Source organism: Ahaetulla prasina, chromosome 7 (assembly GCF_028640845.1).
Source record: "Ahaetulla prasina isolate Xishuangbanna chromosome 7, ASM2864084v1, whole genome shotgun sequence".
Taxonomy (NCBI): domain Eukaryota; kingdom Metazoa; phylum Chordata; class Lepidosauria; order Squamata; family Colubridae; genus Ahaetulla; species Ahaetulla prasina.
This window is the reverse complement of record NC_080545.1, coordinates 41376697-41399282: the sequence shown is the minus strand read 5'-3', so window position 1 is coordinate 41399282 and position 22586 is coordinate 41376697. Positions and strand designations below refer to the sequence as shown.

Sequence of the window (22586 nt, the reverse complement as noted above, 5' to 3'; positions counted from 1 at the left end):
CCGCCCCCCACCCAGAGGTTCTCCGGGGAGCAGAAGCGTCCCGTTCCCGCCGGGACCCTCGGCAGCCCCGGCAGCGGGGCCCACTCAGCAGCTCAACCCTCCCATCCTCCTCCGCTCCGCTCCCCCGCCCGTCCAGCCCTGCTCTGCCGACCCGCCCGGAGAGCCTACCTGCGCGGCGCCGCGAGCCGAGGGCGCCCGGAGCAGCGGCAGGAGCTCTGCCGCCCGCCCGCCTCCTCCTCTGTCTGGTGGGCCGGGCTGGAGACATGGGCATCCCGGGCGCCCCCTACAGGCCAGTGGCGGAATGGCCGGCCCACAGCCCCGGGTGGGCGGGGGTAGCCTCAGCGGAGCCTCCCCGCATCTGCAACCGGGCGAGCGGCAGCGTTGCCATCTTCCCCAGCTGTGGCAACACCGCGGGGGTGGGTGGGTGGGTCTCTTCGCCTCTCCCAGAGCCTCCTTGGTCACTCAGCTTCCCGGACAAGCCCCCAACTCAGCTCGCCCCCTTACCAGGCATTCCCACCAACTGAGCTGCATCGCCGGGAGGGGAGGCGGTGGCTGAGAGGACAACCCGCCGCCCCCACCCAGAGGTTCTCCGGGAGCAAGCGTCCCGTTCCGCCGGGACCCTCGGCAGCCCGGCAGCGGGGCCCACTCAGCAGCTCAACCCTCCCATCCTCCTCCGCTCCACTCCCCCGCCCGTCCAGCCCTGCTCTGCCGACCCGCCCGGAGAGCCTACCTGCGCGGCGCCGCGAGCCGAGGGCGCCCGGAGCAGCACCGGAAGCTCTGCCGCCCGCCCGCCTCCTCCTCTGTCTGGTTGGCCGGGCTGGAGCCGTGTGGCGGAATGGCCGGCCCGCAGCCCCGGGTGGGCGGGGGTAGCCTCAGCGGAGCCTCCCCGCATCTGCAACCGGGCGAGCGGCGGCTTCCTTGGGGGCCAGGACGGGGGCCGCACCCCACTGTCCACCGAGAATTTGCTGCGGGCCAATAAAAACTGACCCGCGGGCCGCAGTTGGCCCGCGGGCCGTAGTTTGGACACCCCTGATCTAGACTAAGCCATGAATTTCTCATCTCTGACCTACAGATAACTTTCAAAACAGCCTGTAAAACATGCAGTAGTATAACATGAAATTCAGAATGTGATATTCAGAGTGTTTGTTGTGTTTTGTGTTCAAATCATTGTTTTAATTCCATTGCCATTTGCAAAGGTGTTAGGTAAGATGTCAGTTATATATATAGTAGTATGATTTCTCTCCTTATAACTACTGGAATGAGAATTGGTAGTTTGAAATCATGGCATGTGTCATACATTCATTTTCAAGGTACACAGCAATTTGTCAGATAAATACAGAATTATACTCCAAGATCTCAGTCTGAAACATGCTAATTTAGAGTAATTTCTTTGAACATAGTGGGATTTCTTGAAGAAAAAATACTTTGGCCAAATAAATTAGTTTTATACACTACGAGAACTCAATTTTTCAATCTAGGTAACTGTTTCTTTTGTTGGGATTGTCAGCTCTATCCTTGAACTAGTTTTTCAGTTCATCAGCTTCCTATTTTGGTATTTTGTAACTGGAAGTGGCAGCAACAATAGAAGCCTTGCTTCCTTAAAGCTAGCAGGGCAGACACACCCGCCTCACATTACAAAAGCACCAGTCTTTCCTGGGTAAAAAACATGGAACATGAAATTATTTGTTATGACAGCACCTAGTATTTTCTTCTCTCCCTATGAACTTGGAAGAGAAGGAAGGTTGGCAATGACTTCACAATGGAAATGTGTTGTTAGTTAAGGAATAGCATCACACATAGACACGGGAGACCCAAATGCAAAGTCATTCCTCCAAGGGTACAACGGTCACTTCCTTTCAGCTCAATTTCTCTCACTATCTTAAACTCCTGAAAGAAATAACTCTTTCAGTTGAAACAAGACATTAAACCTTGGTTAAAGCTTTGGAGCAGCATTTTTCTGCCGATGGTTCAAGCTACATGGCTACATGGCAATGATACCGGTCAGAGCCCAAACTAACTGTTGACATCAAGATTGGGGAAGATGAATTCGGTAACAGGTCAGATGAGAAAGTAAAACCTTCAATTCGGTATCAACCCCTGGGGGATTAGAGAGACCTGCCCGTGCCGTTTTTAAGGCTGCGAGAAGAAAGAGGTTTGCTGCTAACCCGAAGTCCGTAACCTAACCTTCACCCTTGGATCCCACCGATCCCGATACATTTTTCGAGATCAACTCAGGTCGGATGACCACCGGGTCACTTCCTAACTCGGAATTTACGGACACAGTCCTCTTCCCTTTGGGGGCGCTGGAGAGAACGCTCTACGCTCGCCGCTGCCCAAGTCTTCCGCATCCTCTCAGCCAGGAGCCTGGAGGACCTTCCCAGAATGCCTCTGGGTAGCAGGGGCTGGTTGGCTGTATCTCTTTGGCAGGTTGCGTCGCGCGCCTGCCAGCCGATTACGCTGTTCCTCTTCTTCTAAAGGTGATTGGGTGTTATCTCCGAGCGGCATTCTTTCCGTCAGGCCAGCGGGACGTTTTGCTCTCCGTTTATCGTTGCAACCGAGGGAGGGGTGACTGCGGGAGCGGGTTCTGCAGCGAACGGGCTGGGGAAGCGGCCTGCTTCCTTTTCCTGCTGCCTCGTGTGGCCTTTTTCCCCTGGAGATCGCAGGGCGCCACGGAGACACCGCGGCCCAGGCTCTCTATGTCGAGGCCGCACTAACGGAGACTGGCTGTTTGCTCCGCTGGATCTCTCGTTCGGAGGTGCCGTCTAATCAGACGGCCTCCGTGCTCGTGACAAGAAAAGGTAAGGGCTAGATGTGTCTGTGGGGGGGGGTGCGTGTATTCGTGTGCCGGAGTGAAAGGGAGACAAAGGTTTGTCCTGAGGCCTGCGATCTCGCCGCTTCTCGTGGACAGACTTGGGAGAAAGTAGACCCCGGGTCCACCCGGAAAGCCTCCGAGGCATGGAGAGTCGTCAGATAGTCTCGTTCGCGGGAGTTCCTTGAAAAACGCCGTTTCTGGACAACGGCATTGTTGGTAACATAGTCTTATAGTTTCGACGCAATCGGCGGAAATTTTGTTCGTTTGACGAACGTCTATAACAAAGTTACGCGCAGGCTTCCTGGGCAGATGGGTTCAATCAAATGCGAGACTCTGACCTCCGATACTTGAGAGCGACGGTGGTAAACTAGTTCTAGTGAAGTGTTTTAAGATAGCCTGAAATTTCTTTTGTTTACAACTGGTTGCGTGCAGTCGCCCTGATTTTGCACAACAGTAAGTTTGCGAAGATTGAGAGTCTGAAAATGGGTTCTGTGAGGTGGCTAAAGGAGAAAGTCTGTGGAGATTCTCAGTTATCTAGGCCACAGTTCTCTCAAAAGTGCTTTTTCAAAAGGCAACTGGCCTGTTTTTCTTTGAGGAAAAAGAACAGTCACAACTGATGAAGCTCCTTGGATAAGAAGTGAAACCTCTTACTCAAGGAAAAATAAGCCATTTGCCTTTGAAAAAAGACGTTTGCTTTTTAAGGGAGAAAGGTTAGGCAGATCCTTTAAATCTTAATTGTAAATCTGGAGGGAGAAATGCCTATCCATATTTTATCCCTTTCCGCATGGATGGCAGTTACTCAAGTCACAAGAAATGACTTCGGGTTTTGAAAGGACAATGAACGTTACACTTCAGAGAATACAGAATATATTCTTTTACCTTCATATAAAGAATTGCTTAATAATGTTTCCATTATTTGATGGGACAAAGTAAGTCAGTAAGCCTGAGAGGAAGATTCAGAAGGTAATGTTAAAGAATGACATTCAGGAGTTTTGACGGTTAAGGATATAAGAAAAGTGATAGTAAACTTTCGGTTTCTTTTTCTTGAAATACTTCTGTTAGAGGGAACTGATTCTTGACAATTAATGTAAATATTTGGCATATTTAAGCATATTTAACGCTGATGTGTAGGATGTGATTTGCATGACAATCCAAGAGTTTTTATTATAGCAAATTATAGAATACACAGTGACATTATTGATTTTGCTGTATTGACGATTATACTTGAAAGATGTCAGTTCATATATTTTGAGTCTTTCAGTGTAAGATAAGGGCAGCAAGGAATCATGGTTTGCTCAATTAATTTGTATACTGTAAGCATGCAAGCATTGTAAGCCACTTGAACTTTAATTGTCTAGTTCAAATAACAAAATTACATTTTCACTGGCTTTTTGGATGAGTGCAGTTTAATGGTATATATTTTTATGTTCAGAGTTATTTCCAAACATGTACAGATAGACTTTTTATAGACTATAGATTATCTACAGTGATAATTTCTGTGATAGGAATTACTGTTGCAGAATTCCCCAATTTGGTATATTTGATTTACATAGTCAGTATTTCTGGAGCTGTTCTAATTATATTCTTATCTGAATATCAGCAACAGAGCAAATATTGTTATGAATTCCTCTAACTATGGTAGCCACATGATAGCTGGTGGTAGGAATAAGTAAACTTTGTAAGTGAATAATTTGCCTCTTGTTGCAGATTTTTTCGGGGCGTTCAAAAGCCGCCCCAACTTTATTCTGGAATTTCGGGGTTGAAAAGTGGAGGAGTAGCACTGCATTTGTAGGCATCAGCTGTGCCTCCTGAAAAGCCGCCTGCTCCCCCCCACCACAGCTACCTCTTCCAGAGCCTTCCTGACTACAGTAGTAGCTCCAGCAAGTGTGGCTGACTCCTACAAACTTTCCCCCCCTCCTTTCCCCCCCTTCTCCAACTCAAGGCACTTTAAATAATGTAAAGCTAGTAAAGGAGTGAAACAAGGTATTAAGATCAGATCCTTCAATATTGCATTCCACATCATAAACATTATGTCAGCGTTCCAGAAAACCCCGCCTGCAGAAAACCAACACCTTTCAAAGTTCTTTTACAAGCATAGGTAAACTGGCACAGTTGGATGAAAACTGAAACTAGGGATTCCGGTTCCTCCCTCAGTAATAACAAATCCCAAAATCTCCACCCTCATGACCCCTCTGCCGGTCACATGCTCTAATCCTCAACCATCCCATGTCGAAACATCACTCCAGCCACTCCTTCTCCAGATGCGAACCCAACCTGACCTTGACTGGCAGGAAAAAGTAGTTATGACTAATCATCCCTTGCACTACCACCTTCCTCCCCTCCTTTCCCACAGAGGAGAATTGTGGCAGCATATGGAAGCCTTCGGCCTAGTATGGCTTCCAAAGCTGACAGGCATCTCCCCTCGCAGAAGAAAACACATCCTTGAAAACAAAACAAACAGAAGCAAAAAATGGGGTTAATCACCATTACGTCCCCTTCTAACCCCCTCCTCTCCCCCCCCCCCGGAGGACCTTTTGGTTTGTCAGGGAATTTATCATGAAATTTTTTGACTAGAGCATCGGCATTAACATCCCAGCTTTTTACCCAAGTAGCTTCAGACAATGGGTACCCTTTCCAGTGGACCAAATATTGTAAGCGACCTCTGTAAAGTCTAGAGTCAAGGATTTTTTTAATTTCGTAGTGAGTCTCCCCCTGGATTACCAAAGGAGTGGGGGGAGCAGCTGGTAAGGGTCTCAACCTAGATTCCCTAGCCAGTTTCAATAAGCTGCTGTGAAACATTGGATGTATTTTTCCTAATTTTCGGGGGAGGCTAAGTTGGATAGCTACCAGGTTAATTACCTTTACAATGGGGAAAGGACCTAAAAACTTAGGACCAAATATTTACTAGGTAATCATAATCTTAAATATTTAGTAGACAAAAACACTATCCCCCACCTGAAAAGGGGGTTGAAGGGTGTGGTGTTTGTCGGCTTGGGTTTTGTATTTTTCAGCTGCTTCAGCCGAAGCTTTTTTTGTGTCCTCCCACCCCTTTTTCAATGAGTTCAATGAGTTCAATGAAACGGAAGTGGGAGGTTGTATGGGGAGCTCAGGCATCGGCACAAAATCCATGCCGGTGGTTATCTGAAAAGGAGTTCACCCCGTGCTACTGTGTACCGCAATATTATATGTTACTTCTGCAAAAGGTAACAGGTCTGCCCAGTTTTCTTGCTGGTAGTTTACATAACACCAAATATACTGTTTGACCATCGAGTTCAATTTTTCTGCCGCCCCGTTAGTATGAGGATGAAAAGCAGAGCTAAGTCCCTGAGATGACCCAATGGACTGCAGGAACTCCTTCCAGAATTTAGCCCTAAATTGGACTCCGCGGTCTGATATTATCCTCTTTGGAATGCCATGTAGTGTGTAAATGTGCTTCACGAAGAGCTTTGCCAATTTCCTCGCCAACAGTAACCTGCTGCAGGCGGTGAAGTGGGCTTTTTGGAAAACAAATCAACTATCGTCCATATCACTGTATTCCCTCCGCTGGCAGGGAGCTTGACAATGAAATCAGTAGCAATTTCTTCCCAGGGTCTCGTGGGCTCGGCCACGGTTTGGAGAAGACCAGGCGTTTCCCTGGTCTGGATTTCATGGTGGCACAGCTCTTCATATAGTCTTCTACATCAATTTTCATTTTTGGCCACAGAATTGTCTCCTAGTTAAATGGAGGGTTTTCAAAAACCCTGTCGTGTCCCACTCCTCCGCTGACGGCCGGTTCAGGGAAATCCGAATCAGGCTTGCCTCTGCAGCTCTGCCCAAAGTCCTACCAAGGCCTCAGAGCAGGCAGGAGACCAGTAAGTGACTTCAGCAAGATAAGTTCGACTTTGCCTGACTCAGAGACTGCCAGAAAGCAGATCCTTTATATAGGCCATGGGGTGTGGCTCCATGACTCAGCACTCATTAAGGCCTGCCCCTCCCTTCCTTCTGTTGCCTCCGCCTATCCAATCTTCTGATGCGAGGGTCACTCCAATCAGCTGTTGTTGGAAGTAAACTTTCCTCAGGCTCACATGCTGTGGAGGAGGGGGAGGGGTCTAGCTGCTCCGTTTGCCTGGGCATGGAGCCAGGGCTGAGGCCGGGGGATGCTCCCTCCTCTGCAGCCTGCTTGGGCAGGGAGCCAGGGCTGGGACCGGAACCTCCTCTGCAACTTGTCTGGGCATGGAGCCAGAACTGGGGCCGGGAGGCATACATTCCTCCGTGTTCGGGAGCAGATAAGCAGACCCCGGCTGCGGTGAGAGCGGACAAGACACAACAAACCCGAAGTGGCCTCCAAGCCGAGAGTCATGACTTTTGTGCAGTACCATGAGCTGCATAATGGATGGTACATAAATCTTGCTCCCCTTCCAAGCTAGTCCTTCCCTTAGAGTCAAGTTCGTTAGGTTGTTTTTGAGCTAGGCATCTGCCGTAAGGGCTGATTTTAGTTCCGTCAATAACCTGCCCTCTGGGATGTTGGTACCATGGTGTGTTTGTGCCCGAACACGAGCTTGGCCCGCTGGTTAGGATTCAGGAATCATAGCATGGACTATCTCCTCTCGTTGGCTGTCAAATTGTGGCTTTCTCAAGAGGGCGTCATCTAGTAGGTTCTGTCCCCCTGGGATGTATTTGAGGTTGAAGTGAAACCGCTTGAAGTATTGAGCCCATCTTCCCACTTGATTGTGGGGCCCCATTTGTCGAGCCAGACTAGACCTAGTTTAATAGATTCTGACATTTTTGGAATTACTATGAATCTTATAAATTCATGATGTTTTCCAATTTCTAGGCCAATCAATTCTGTAATTTGGGTGGCTGGGACTCCGCCAATTAATGTTCCATCGACTTGGTGGAACTTTATTGGGTGTTTTAAGGGTAATGTTGTGATACCTAGTTGGTTTACAACTGACATCCCTATTAGACATCTGGTACAGCCAGTGTCTATAATGGCTTGTACCTCTTTCCTTTCCCCTCTTGTTGGAACTATTAAGTTTATTTTGATAGCGAAGGGGAGAATGGGTGCATTCACCATCGGGTCATCTTCTCCGGCAGAGTCGTCGGGAGGTGTCTTAGCTGACAGAAGTGCGTCGGTTTCTTCAGTGGGGAGGGGAAAGTCCAATGCTTGTCTTGCAAATCGACTGGTGTCTGGATTTCTTCTTGGAAGTTTTTTCCTTCGGGTCGCAGTTGCTGGATGCTGTTGTGGGATGAGTGCTGGAGCCAGGCAAGCTGAAGCTTGGTGTCCTAATTTTCCACAGTGGTAGCATTTTATAATCATTGGTGATTGATGGCTTGCAAGTTTTGAGAGGGGAGGCCTGGATGATGGTCTTCAGGGGGGGGTGTTCAGTCGAGGAGTGGGCGGGCCGGGGGTTCATTTCTCTGTCCAGAGCTATGGACATGTTGTACCAGTCTCGTAATTGTTCCGGCACTCCCCTTATGCTACAGGCTTTTCTGACCTCTTGATTGATTGCCTCTTTGAAGTAGTGGAGGAGAATGCGGTCTGGCCAATGGCCGAGGTTTCCTGCTACCCGCCTAAAGTCCCATACAAAATCTTTTAATGGTCTTGTTGTGACCCAGGTTCCTGGACCCGGACTCCTGGACTCGGATGATTCAGAAAGTGAGGGAGAAGACCTGGCAAGCCCTGCTTCTCTTGAGCCCTTTCCCTCCCTGGCACCCACTCAAAGGGAGGAGGAGGGGCCGGCAAGGCCTGATTCTCTGGAGCCTTCTTCTGATTTGGCAACGCCCCAAGAACAGTTTTGGAGTGATGCAAGACTGCGCAGACATGACTGGCATGCGCAGCAGAAGCAGCGTTGGGAAAAAGCCAAGGAATGATGGTCGTGCAGTGACATCTGCAGAGACTATAAATAGGAGGCGGGACTTCCTGGTTTTTTTGTCTTGGACAAAGCAATGAATTTGCGCGGGCAAACTGTATCAATGGAGGGAAGAATATATTCGTGAGTAATTCTGGCCTTATCTATAATTTCCTCATTATCTCCAGAAACTTGGCAGGCCCGTGGGTAGACGTGGCCAGGACATATATCTATGTAAATAAAAGGAGAAAAGGAGGCCTCTGACTGACTCTTTGCTGGGAGTATTGGGGGGAGGGAAACAGAACATTTTGTCCAAGACTCCAACTAAAACATCTTCCACCAAAGATGGACCAGCAGCAGGTACAGCAGCAGTTACAGCAGCTACAAGCGGCTAATCAACAGCTCCAGCAGCAAGTGGCTCACTTGGCAGGCCAACTTGCTGCCGGGAATGTGCCTGCAGCCCCCCCCCCATCCTCCCACTCCTCCTCCTCGTCGCAAGTGCCCGATAACCATGCCGGATAAGTTTTCTGGGCAGCCTGAGATGTTCCCGACCTTCTTGGGACAGTGCCAGCTCTACATGGCTATGAGGCCAGAGGATTTCCCAGACAACCGGGCTAAGGTGGCCTTCGTGATTAACCTTCTTTCCGGCTCGGCTGCTCGATGGGCCGCGCCCCTCTTGCTCCAGGACATCCCTCTGCTGGCGGACCAACAGCGTTTTTGGCAGCACCTGCGCACCATGTACGAGGATCCCGTTCGAATGCTGACGGCAACCAGGCGCCTTAAGGAACTCTGTCAAGGGAAACGCCCCCTGCAGGAGTACATCACCGAATTTCGTCTTTTGTGCCAGGACTCTGACTGGAATGATGCAGCACTGGTGGACGCGTTCCAGGAGGGACTGTCAGAGGAATTGCAAGACGAGCTGGCGCAGGTGGAGGCGCCGCGGACCCTCGACAACTTGGTGCCCCTTTATCTCCGCCTCGATGCCCGTCTGCAATGGCGACCGTCCCGTCGCATCCCCGGGACCCGCCGTCGACATCTGCACCCCCATTTCCTACACCACCAGCACCCCGGGTCGCCCCACGTTTTGTAACCGCTGCGGAAGAGCCCATGGAATTGTGAGCGGCCAGACCTTGCCTGACAGCCCAGGAGCGGAACCGGAGGCGCCAAGGGGGATTGTGCCTGTACTGTGGGGAGCCTGGCCACTTCGCCGCTTCTTGCCCCAGAAAGCGAAGTGGGGCACGCATGCCGGTCCCCGAATCACAGCGTGACAAATCGGGAAACGGAGCAGGCCCGACCTCGGGGAAACCCTAGCTCAGGCACGTACTAAGCCCCCACTGGACGTTGCGGAAGTAGACTCTGGGCCCCCTCGGCATCTGATTCTGAACACACGGATATGGTTGGGGAACCAGTCGGATGGGCTCCAGGCGCATTAGCTGGTGGACTCAGGGGCCACAACAAACTTTATGGACCAGGCCTTTGTGACCCAGTTTGCGGTCCCCGTGGTTCCCGTGGACCCTCCGATGCGGGTAGAAACAATTGATGGACGAGAACTGGTGTCCGGCCCCATTAAATTCGCCACCCAGCCTTTGCGCCTGGCTATTGGGGACCATGAGGAGGCGATCCAGTTTTATGTCACGGCGGACCTTCATTTTCCCTTGGTCCTTGGGTTGGCCTGGTTTCGGACCCACGATCCTCAGGTGCCTGGTCGCGGAACGCCATCTCTTTCCCGAGTCTGCAGTGCGTCGACCACATCCGCCACACCTGTGCCGGCCAGAACGTCCCCACCGCTGCCATCACCTTGCCTTCTGAGCTGACGGACTTCACCGACGTGTTCACCGAGAAGGAGGCGGACCGACTACCCCCGCATCGGCCCTACGATTGCCCCATGGACCTTCTGCCCAACGCACCACTGCCTGTGGGACGCCTGTATTCCATGTCGGAGCCCGAGTTGGCCGCCCTCAGGGACTTCCTGGACAAAAATCTGGCCCGAGGGTTCATCCGGCCTTCAAAGTCCCCTCTCTCGGCCCCGGTCCTCTTCGTGAAGAAGAAGACAGGGGACTTGCGCCTGTGCCGTGATTACTGCCGGCTAAACGCCATTAGAGTGCGGAATCGCTACCCCCTGCCGCTCATCCCGGAGCTGCTGGAGAGGTTGCGGGAAGCCACGATCTTCACCAAGCTCGATCTCCAGGGGGCCTACAACCTGGTGCGGATGCGAGAAGGAGGCGGACCGACTACCCCCGCATCGGCCCTACAATTGCCCCATGGACCTTCTGCCCAACGCACCACTGCCTGTGGGACGCCTGTATTCCATGTCGGAGCCCGAGTTGGCTGCCCTCAGGGACTTCCTGGACAAAAATCTGGCCCGAGGGTTCATCCGGCCTTCAAAGTCCCCTCTCTCGGCCCCGGTCCTCTTCGTGAAGAAGAAGACAGGGGACTTGCGCCTGTGCCGTGATTACTGCCGGCTAAACGCCATTAGAGTGCGGAATCGCTACCCCCTGCCGCTCATCCCGGAGCTGCTGGAGAGGTTGCGGGAAGCCACGATCTTCACCAAGCTCGATCTCCAGGGGGCCTACAACCTGGTGCGGATGCGAGAAGGAGACGAATGGAAGATGGCATTCGGCACCCGATACGGACACTACGAATACACTGTCATGCCATTTGGGTTGACCAACGCTCCCGCCGTTTTCCAGCACTTCATGAACGATGTGTTCCGAGACATGTTGGATCGGTTCGTAGTGATCTACCTGGCAACATCCTGATTTACTCCCGGTCCAGGGAAAGCCACCTTCGACACGTCGGTCTGGTTCTGCAACGCTTGCGGGAGCAACAACTCAATGTGAAGCTGGAGAAATGCGTCTTCTTCCGGACTTCCATACAATTCCTCGGGCATATCATCTCGCCCGAGGGCATAGCCATGGACCCACGCAAAGTAGAGGCTTTGTGTAGCTGGGAAGCCCCTCGTCGGGTGAAGGATGTTCAGCGCCTGCTGGGCTTTGCCAACTACTACCGGACCTTCATCCCGGGCTTTGCCACACTGACGGCTCCACTTACCCAGCTCCTCAGGAAGAAGGTTGCGTTCCGGTGGGGTCCCCCGCAGCAAGAAGCATTCACCGTCCTCAAGAAAGCCTTCATCACGGAACCTGTCCTGAGGCATCCCGACCCGCTCCGGCCTTTTGTGGTGGAAACGGACGCGTCCAATGTGGCTCTGGGAGCGGTGCTGCTACAGGCTCCGACGAATGGCGGCACACTTTTTCCCTGCGCTTACTACTCCCGGAAACTCAATCCTTCCGAGCGCAACTACACCATCTGGGAAAAAGAGTTGCTGGCTATCAAGGCTGCATTCGAGGCTTGGCGACACCATCTGGAGGGGGCCCAACATCAGGTGGAGGTCCGAACGGACCATCGGAATCTCGAGCACCTCACCACAGCTCGGAAGTTGAACCAGCGGCAGATCCGGTGGTCGTTGTTTTTTGCCCGGTTCAACTTCCGCGTGACCTACATTCCCAGCGGTCACAACCGGAGGGCGGATGCCCTGTCCCGCAAGCCAGAGTACCTCTGCGCCAAGGACCCCCTTCCTCCACGGACTGTGCTGCCGGCAGAAGCCTTGGCCGCAGCAGGAGAACCAGTGGACTTGCAGGCCCAGGTGCGAGAGGCACAGCGCCAGGACGCCTGGTCGCAGCAAAGGAGAGCGGAGGTGGGCCCCGCGTCTCCTTGGACCTTGGAGGAGGACTTATTCAAGTTTCGGGGGCGATTATATGTGCCCACAGGACCACTCTGAGCCCTCGTCATGACCCAGTGCTACGACAACCCTGCAGCAGGACATTTTGGGTTCTTCAAGACCCTCCACCTGGTGACACGGACCTTTTGGTGGCCCCGAGTGTGGCATGATGTACATGCCTACGTGACATGCTGCGTACCGTGCCGGCAAGCCAAGGCCGCCACAGGGGCCCCTCACGGGCTCCTCCAGCCCTTGCCGACACCCGACAGACCCTGGGGGGCGATCTCTATGGACTTCCTGACGGACCTGCCGCCGTCCTCTGGGTTCACCACGGAGCTGGTGGTGGTGGACATGCTCACCAAGATGGCACACTTCATCCCATGCCGCGGACTGCCCACAGCTGCAAAAACGGCCCGTCTCTTTCTGCAGCACATCTTCCGCCTCCATGGTCTACCGGACAGGGTGGTTTCGGACCGCGGAGTTCAGTTCACAGCTCGCTTCTGGAAGAGCCTGATGGCCGCGTTGGAGGTGCAGATGTGTCTGTCATCATCGCATCATCTGGAGACCGACGGGGGTACAGAGAAGGTCATCGGCATCCTGGAACAGTATCTCCATTGCTTCATCAACCAGCAACAGGACAACTGGGCCGATTACCTGTCCCTGGCGGAGTTTGCTTTTAACAACTCTCAGCACACCTCTACTCAGATGACCCCGTTCTTTGCCAATGTGGGGTACCATCCGCGGCTCTTCCCTCTGGCACCACCGGATTCTCCTGTTCCCGAAACACAGACCTTCCTGACGGAATTGCATGCGGTCCAACAGTTGGTACGTCAGCAGCTGAATCGGGCAAAGGAGGACTACAAACGATCTGCCGACCGCTCCCGACGGGCAACGCCCCCGCTGGCAGTTGGAGACCGGGTTTGGCTCTCCACCAAACACCTCCCGTCCGACCGCCCAGTAAAGAAGTTGGACCACCGATTCATCGGCCCATTCCCTGTCAAGGCAGTCATCAACCCGGTAGCCTACCGACTGACCCTGCCACGATCCATGCGGATCCACCCCATCTTTCACCGGTCCCTTCTGGTTCCTGAGGCCACACCGAGTCTCCTTCGGTGCCCAACAGCACCCGTCACTGTCGCCGAGGACGGGTCAGAGGAATACGAAGTCCACAGCGTACGAGACTCCCGCTGGCTGAAGGGTCGTTTCCAATATTTGATTGCATGGAAGGGATACGGGACTGATTTCTCCTGGGTAGATGCCTCCGACGTTCATGCCCCTGACCTGGTGCAGGCCTTCCATGAGCAGAACCCAGCCCGACCGCATCCCGATCGTCAGCCCCGGGGGAAGGGCCCTGCGGTGAGGGATAGTGTTGTGACCCAGGTTCCTGGACCCGGACTCCTGGACTCGGATGATTCAGAAAGTGAGGGAGAAGACCTGGCAAGCCCTGCTTCTCTTGAGCCCTTTCCCTCCCTGGCACCCACTCAAAGGGAGGAGGAGGGGCCGGCAAGGCCTGATTCTCTGGAGCCTTTTTCTGATTTGGCAACGCCCCAAGAACAGTTTTGGAGTGATGCAAGACTGCGCAGACGTGACTGGCGCGCGCAGCAGAAGCAGCGTTGGGAAAAAGCCAAGGAATGATGGTCGTGCAGTGACATCTGCAGAGACTATAAATAGGAGGCGGGACTTCCTGGTTTTTTGTCTTGGACAAAGCAATGAATTTGCGCGGGCAAACTGTATCAATGGAGGGAAGAATATATTCGTGAGTAATTCTGGCCTTATCTATAATTTCCTCGTTATCTCCAGAAACTTGGCAGGCCCGTGGGTAGACATGGCCAGGACATATATCTATGTAAATAAAAGGAGAAAAGGAGGCCTCTGACTGACTCTTTGCTGGGAGTATTGGGGGGAGGGAAACAGAACAGGTCTTTTGCCTTGTTTCATTGCTTTTAAGATTGTGTCGGTGTCTGCGATACGATCTTCATCTTCAAATCTGGTTCTGAGCAGTGCAACAAAACCTGCAGTGTCATTCAGTTCTGGAACATTTTTGTTGTGGAGCTGGGCAATTCATTCAGAGGCGTCTCCCTCATTCATCACCTCAGAAATGGCATTTATTAAGTGTCTTTCTGATTGGTATTGGTTTCTAAATTGATCTACGTGAGCCCAGATTCTGCTGAGGAAGTAAGCTAGTTTGTGTGGTGTGCCGTCAAAAGTTGCTCTGAAGAGGGGTGGGGTTGATCGGGGTGGTGGTGGAGAGGGTGGTGGTTGGGCTGCCGGCAGTTGGGGAGAAATTTGCGGGAAAGCCACTGCGGGTTGCTGGAAGAGGCGCCTGTTGAGGGGGGTTGCCGAGTGGGGTGGAATTCCCCCCGGCTGCTGGATCAAAGTTCCTTGTAAGGTATTGGCCGACGGGCCATATGAGAGCCAGGAAGATCCATGGAAAATAGGAGCAGAAACAGCTGGCTGACACTGGCATTGGACCCATCCTTCTCCGGGGTAGAATGCCCAGCCTGGGGGGATGAAAGCAGAAGGGGGGGAGGGCTTGGTCTGGGAGGCAGAAGGCATCTGGTGGGGGGGGTTGCGCCCCCCAAGCCATTTGTGTTGGGTGCATTCCAGTCATGTAAATTCCCTTCTGCACATGGGAGGTAATGGAATGCCCTCTGGCATCGACGGAATGGATTTAGCCTCCCTAATTTCCCCCTCTTTGCGAGGAGGAAAGGTGAACCTAGGTTGGGCTATGTTCCATTTTTCTTGAGGGAGGCAGGGGGGACTTACATGCCCCCCAACTTTCAACTGTTCAGACCTTTCCAGGAGACCTATAAGCGATTGGGATTTCAGGGGGGTGGACAGACTCCAATCCATTGAATCTCCCAATCCACCAGGTTTTCCAGTTCTCCATTGTGATTGGAAAGTAGGTTGGGAGAACTTCGCTCGGCCGGGAAACCCCACTCTTCCGGAGATCTCACCTCTGGTCCCCTTTCAGGAGTCGGGTCAGAATGGAAACTTCTCCAGGAATCAGATCCCTTGGGCCCTGCTTCTAGCTCTCGAGCAGTTTCTGCAGCTTCAAGGCTCCGCACCACCTCTTCCGATGGGGAGAATCTGATATCGATGAATTCCTGAGCCTCTAGGACTTCTTCTTTTCTTTCCATCTTTTCGCTGGAGTTTTGCACTGCCTCGGGGTTTTGGCGGATGCTGGGGCCCAGCACCCCTAACGGCCCCCCAGGGAGGGGGGTGCTGCCATGCTCAAAAGGCATTTTCGGTTTAATGTCAACGTTCCAGAAAACCCCTCCTGCAGAAAAGACTCCAAAACCGACATCTTTCAAAGTTATTTTACTAGCATAGGTAAACTGGCACAGTTGGATGAAAACCGAAACTAGGGATTCCGGTTCCTCCCTCAGTAATACAAATCCCAAAATCTCCACCCTCATGACCCCTCTGCCGATCACATGCTCCAATCCTCAAACATCCCATGTCAAAATATCACTCCAGCCACTCCTTCTCCAGATGCGAACCCAGCCTGATCTTGACTGGCAGGAAAAATATGTTGTTATGTCTAATCCCTTGCACTTCCACCCTCCTCTCCTCCTTTCCCACAGGAGAATTGTGGCAGCATATGGAAGCAGCATATGGCTTCCAAAGCTGACACATTGCAGAAGTAGGTCTATGGGCTGAATTATAAATATTCACTTTTTGTTCGAAGAAAGCATTGAGTTATATCCCACACTTGCTTTCTTGCCATGCCACAAATAGTTGCCAAAGTTATGATTGGTTTTTTTGAAATCTAGAAGTGAAACCATGAGCACCATGATACTATGGTCCAGTAGCACCGTGAGACTATGGTCCTATTGACCATTCTCATTCACATAGTTTTATTCCAAGCATTCTGTTCGATTTCAGGTTAAACAACATGCAGTATAGAAAAGAGGAAACAATAGTCAGCAAAATAATAGATAACAGTTCAAGTTATACTGGCCAGATCACTATTCCTCTCTATATATTATTATTATTCATGCTACTACAATACCCCTATATTGGTCATTTATGACAATCACAGCATCCTGTAGTCATTTGATCATCATTTGTGACCTTCCTAGGCAGCTTCTAACAAGCAAAGTCAATAAGGAAGCCAGCAAGAAATTGCAAGTCACAATCACATGATCTTTCACTTAATGACTCTGAATGATTTACTTAATGGCTATAACTAGGATTGTCTTTAGTAAGTGAAGTGTTCACTTGATGTTTTGCTTAACAACTACTTATTCACTAAATCAGTGGTGTCAAACTTAATTACATTGAGGGCCAGATCAGCATTGTGGTTGTTCCCAAGGGGGGAGGGGGGCATGGCCAAGGTGGTCACAGCTGATTGGGAGTGGCCCAGGGGCATGACCAGCTCAATGTCGCTCACATGAGGGGGTGCCTGTGGGGGTCGGGCAGAGTTGGGGACCGAATCCAGGGAACTCTGGCGGGTGGGGCAGTGGCCAGGGGGCTTGTTCCATGGGATAAGGTGAGGTAAGACGGGGTGGAGCGGCTGCATCCGAAAACCGTCAGCCATTGTGTGCTCGCTGCCCTTTGAACACACAGGCCAATGGTTTCCGGCTGCAATAGCAGCCTGTCAGCCCCTCAGCTAGCACACTCTGTGGCTCTGGAGCGCGCTGCCACCACCTGCTGGTCATCTTCTTGATCCCCTCACGGATCTTGTCCTTGGCCTGCATGTGGAGCGTGTTCCACTTCCTCACCTGATGCACCTCAGCCCCACTATGGACTGCTGCCGCCACCACTTGGCAGACCCGCCCAGCATGAAGGAGGCAAAGCGGCCAGCTAGAAAGGCCAAGTAGAAGCAGAGACGGGGGCGGTAGACATGCAATCCCACCTGGGCCTAGGCCAGGGGTCAGCAACCTGTGGCTCCAGAGCCGCATGCAACTCTTTGGGCCCTCTGCCGCGGCTCCCTGTCACCCTGCTGCGGCAATAGTGTGGTCGGACCCTTAGTGCGGGAGCAAAATGCCCCTGCATTTGCTTTTACCAGGCGCGGCAATAGCATTCTGCCTGGTGCATTTACTGCTGCCACCAGCAAAGACTGCTGGGAGAGAATGGCAGGTGTGGATCTTGCAGGGTGGAGGCCATCCCCAAGCCTGGCCTTATTCCTCCCTTATCAGCGGGGCCATGAGAAAGAAGGGGACAGCATGGGGAAGCGCTCCCCTGCCTGCCGAGCACAACAGCCCAGCCAAGGGGGTGGGGGGAGATGGTCTGGCAGAAGTGCCCCCATTGGCAAGTTGGACAGTGGAGAGGCGTGGTCCAGCTGTCACAGCAGAATGCGCCGCTTTCTATTTCCTGTGCCTTCTCCGATCTCAGCTCTTTTAGAAAGAGCTATATTTCTGTTTGCTTTCATTTCCCCAGGCAGCAATGGATGGCGCCATGAGGGGGGTGGTGAACAGAGGCATCAGGGCTGCTCCCCCCTCCTCAGCAAGAGAAGCTCCTCCACCTATTGGAGGAGCGCGGGGAAATGTGGGCAAGTGCTGGAGGGTCAGAAGACACGTTCCAAGATTGCCCCAACACACATATCCAGCGCGCACTCCTCTGTCCCGAAGTAGTATTGAGCAGGGTGAAGGGAGGAGGGAAGGAGAAGCCCAGCTGGCTCTCCTTTGGCGTGGGTGTGGGGGGGAGACCCAATACCACCTCCATGGCATGCAGCAAAAGCGCGCTTCACAATGAGGGAGACTGGATCCATTCCTCCTCCTGGAGCCCATTCCCTGCCCCACTCGCCCCTGGCAACTTTCTCTCTCTCTCTCTCTTTCTCTCTCTCTCTCTCAGTAGAGAGCAAACCCGAAAGTAGCTGCCCGCTGTTTCCCGCCAGTCAGGCAGCGAGAGGGGGGGGGGAGACCGATTGAGCGCAATTCAGCCCTCACCAAAGATGCTCACCCATCAGCCAGTCTCTCTTTCTGTGTGTGTGTATGTGTGTATGTGTGTCTCTGTCTGTGAGTGTGTGTGTGTGTGTGTGTCTCGCTCTCTCACTCCCTGTCCCTGTCTCTTCTCACTCTCGGAAAGCCCTGCAGCCTTGCGTGCTCTCTTTGGGCTTTTCACCAACTGGTTTTTTTTCGTCCTTTTGGAAAGCCAGGCTGGTGGAGCAATGAGCGCAACCTGCGGTGAAGACTTCCCTCCTCATCTCGTGCTCTTCTGACCAGCTGTGGTGGGGCCAGGAGGATGCACATGAGAGAAGGAGGGGGGAGGAGCAAAGCCTCTGCCGCAGGAGTTACCTATTTCCCATAGAAAACACGGAGTCACAAAACCTGGGTAGGCGTGGCTGGGGTAGTCATGTGACTGGGTGGGAGTGAGTGATATCAGTTGGCCACCCCCACCCAGGTTTTGTGGCTCCCAGTGTTTTGTTTACTGTGGGAAATCAGCCCAAGTAGCTCTTTGAGTGTTTAAGGTTGCCGACCCCTGGCCTAGGCGGCCATGGCACTGAGGGGATCTGGCTTTCCCCACTTGCGGTGACTGTGTTTTGCCTGCTGGGCCTGGGCGTGCTCTACCATCTCTATTCGCCCTTTCTAGCTGGCTGCTTCGCTTCCTTCGCGCTGGATTGGCCTGGTGCTCCAGGCAGCGGCCTAATAGACCTGCATGAGCTACTGGCAGCCTGGGTGGTGGCAGCGGCCCACAATGGTGCCGAGATGGACTGGATGCGAGAGGGGAATACGCTCCACATACAGGCCAAGAGCAAGACCCGCAAGGGGACCGAGGAGATGACCAGTGGTGATCTCTCCAACTGCAAACAAAAACAGACGGCATGGAGTAGGCGCGCTGATGCTGTCCGTCAGAAACCGCCCTATCCCCTGCCTTACTTTGTCTCGGCCCACAATGGCAGTAGCTGAAGGCAGAGGTAGTGTTTTGTCTGCCAGGCCTCCTGCCAGAAAGCTGGGCCTCCTGCAAAAAAGTGACTTGGAAAGTGAGGGGGAAGGGCCGTCAGGACTTACCTCGGGAGCACCAGCTTCCCTGGCTCAGCTCCAGGAGCCAGAGGCAGGCCAGGTGGAAGAGATAACGAGGCCTCCGTCCCCTGACTCTTCCCCCCCGGTCACGCCTCCAGACCCAGCTGATGGCAATCAGGCCTGGCTGGACCCTAGGTTTCGGAAGCAGGAGAGGTGGGAACAACAGAGGCAGGGGTGGGGCAGGCCGAGGAAGTGCTGAGTCATGGAGCCACACCCCCCAGGATATAAAGGCAGCAAGAGCTGCTGTACCTCTTCATAGCAGGCAAATGAACTGTTTAACTAAGAGCTGAAGTATTGTTTGTTCCTGGGTAACTCATCAGCGTCGAGGGAGATAACAGAGACAATTGGCATACGCTCGCTATTTTGCTGCCAGAGCTGATAGTGTCAACTAATTAAGCCATCGATCGGACAGAGGTGAGGGGGGACAGAACAGGTGGATTCACCGGGCAGCCACCTACCCTGTCCCAGCTACGTGGGATGGAACAGGCACGTCCGATGGTCCATACCACGTGCCTCTCCTCTGATTCTGCCTGATGCCAGTGCTACCACCACCACCATGCCTGCTTCTTGGAGGGTCAGCCCGTTGGGTTGCAGCAGGCTGCGAAATCCTTGCAGCTGGATATCTCCCCGCGCGCACACACGTACACACACATGTGAAAGGCCAGCAAGCGGGGCATGGAGACACTGGTGCGAGCACGGTGCTGATCTGCAACCTGGTGGTATCCATTCAGACAGTAAGCCTTAGATCTGCAGTGCCGCCTCAGCCCCCTCCTCTGGGCGTGCACATAGGAGGTGAGCATGTGAGGGCAGGCAGTCCTGGGTGAAAGAAAAGCACTCAGGGATGCCAGGCTCCATGCGCTTGCCACCTGTGCACACACCGAAGGGTTTCTAAGGCTGGCCGCGGTCCGGGCTGGATGTCATGCCACCAGGTTGCAAATCAGCACCACACCAAGGCCAAGCTGAGGCCCCACGGTCCAGGCCTTCGCTGTTTCTCAGGCAGCCCCGCTGTTTCTCAGGCAGCCCCGCAGGCCAGATTAACCACCTGCCTGTAGGTCTCGAGTTTGATATCCCTGCTCTAAATAAATAAAGTACATGTTTTTTTTTATATTTATACATTTCTCAATGACATGTTGAAGTATGTAATCAGTAAGCCCTGCTCACCCCCGAGATAAGGTATTTCTCAATTTATATTCATTGTCACCTTACTGCCCTTTCAATATGCTGTCTACCTAACTACTTTCCAGGTTTCTCAAGTTTAACAAATAAACTCCTGTAATTTTTGTATTCATTCCTATTGTATTTTTCTTTGTGGAACAGTACAGTAATGACATTCTTAGGCATTAAAGCCAGCTGGATGACTTTGGGACAGTCTCTCTCTCTTAGCCCACCCACCTCACGAGGTTGTTGTGGGGAAAATAGGAAGCAATAGTATTAAGTAGTCTCGCTGCTTTGAGTTACATATAAAAAAGGCAGGATAAAATATAATAATCATATTTTGTGAAAAATGGCACAATAGCACTTATACTGAAAGGAAATTTATCATGTGACTATAGTTTTAGCAAATTACACTTTAAGAGAGAATCTGAATCATTCTTATACCTTGGTAGTTTGGTAGGTAAATTTATATGGACTTGATGTACACATTTGTGTACACATATTCCTAAATCTATAGGAACAATGTGATTTATATATTTCTTACTCAGTATTAAAAAGTGTCATTATATTATAAATACAATAATTTGCTATAAAAATAATATCTGTAACATATGGTGTCAAATATGATTTGAAGTTGATTTTATAATTTAATATATGATGTTGGTCCATTTAAACCACTTTATCAGGAAGCATTTAACCTTTGGTGGCCCTATTTTGCAGGTAGTATTTCTTAAGCAGAAATGAAGAATAAAAAACAATCTGTTCAAAATGCAGACGATGACAAACATGAGGCTGCAAAAGGTAGCTAACTTATTATTTGATTTTCTGAAAGAAATGAGATTTGAAATGCTCCACTATATTTCTAGATCAAATATATGCATTATTTTATTGATATTAACATCTTTCTAAAACTTCTGGATTTAGCTATTTATTTCCTACAAGTCCCATTTTATAATTAACAATGTTGATAGGAACTGGAGGTATTATCTCAGTCAGATTCTAGTTGAGAAGTTTCCTGCTTCCCAAAATATTACAATTGTTGCTGTTATCACAGATTAACAATTGAAAAGGGCTATGTGTCACTAGGAAATAATTCAGTAAAAATATCTTGGACGTCTACATTTGGTGCTTATTCTAGAAACACAGTACATATTAACTAAAATAATTGGTTCTTCCTTAAATTTTCTGGAATTCCTCCTCCATGTAAAGATGTACTGTTATCTAAAAAAATCAAGTTCTGACCATAAATACATAGATACTCATTCTATATAGTGAATTTCAGATTAGCTGTTTAATTTTTTCTTTATTTTCCATATTTTTATTGTATAACTGTAATTTCAATCTACTTATATGCATTTCATAACAGGTGAGGAGAATGAAGAAAACTGTTCTTGCTCCTCTGACTTTTTATCTGATGAAAATGATCGCTGCCCAATCTGTCTAACTTGTTTGGCAGAGCAGGAAGTTGGCTTTCCTGAAAATTGCAACCACATCTTCTGCATGGCCTGTATTCTTAAATGGGCTGAAGTAAGTCTTAGGAGCTGCAAACAAAATTTAAAAATAGTTTACTTAACTTTAAAAAAAAAATATAAAAATAATAAATGGGGGTTTTTTTGCTTGACATCCAAACAAATACTCCTGAATTTACAACCATTTCTTTAACAACCATTTGAAGTTACAACAGCACTGAAAAAAATGAGTTACGACCAGTCCTCACATTTAGGAGTGTCATAAAGGCCCTGCAGTCACATGATCAAAATTTGATCAGTTGTTGAAATTTGCACTCAGCATATACTTAAGATGGTAGCAATGTCCTGAGGTCACATGATCACCATTTGGAACCTTTCCAGGGAGCTTCCACCAAGCAAAGTCTATGGGGGCAGGCAGATTCACTTAATAACTGCAGTAAAAATCATAAAATCCAATTAATATATGCATATACTATATTGCTATATATATTGCTTAGTAACAATTATGGTTGAAAATTGAGGACCACCTATACTCATGCATAGTATTTTGTAAGCATTAAATTTCGATATATCTTGAAAGGCTGCTTTGGAATATAAAAAATATTTCAAAAGCAGTATAGACAATATATTGAA

At 50.9% G+C, this 22586-nt stretch overlaps 1 protein-coding gene across 3 annotated transcripts in view; it reads left to right on the top strand.

The window, feature by feature from the left end:
- Nucleotides 1-2337: 2337 nt before the first annotated feature.
- SCAF11 (SR-related CTD associated factor 11) overlaps nt 2338-22586 on the top strand; it is an 85247-nt gene continuing 64998 nt past the window's right edge. The window contains exons 1-3 of one of the 3 annotated variants that reach the window (XM_058191216.1): nt 2338-2477; nt 21205-21285; nt 21851-22011. In XM_058191216.1, the coding sequence (XP_058047199.1) occupies nt 21225-21285; nt 21851-22011 (222 nt within the window). In that variant the 5' untranslated portion in view covers nt 2338-2477; nt 21205-21224. The other 2 variants (XM_058191215.1, XM_058191217.1) reach the window with 2 other exon arrangements.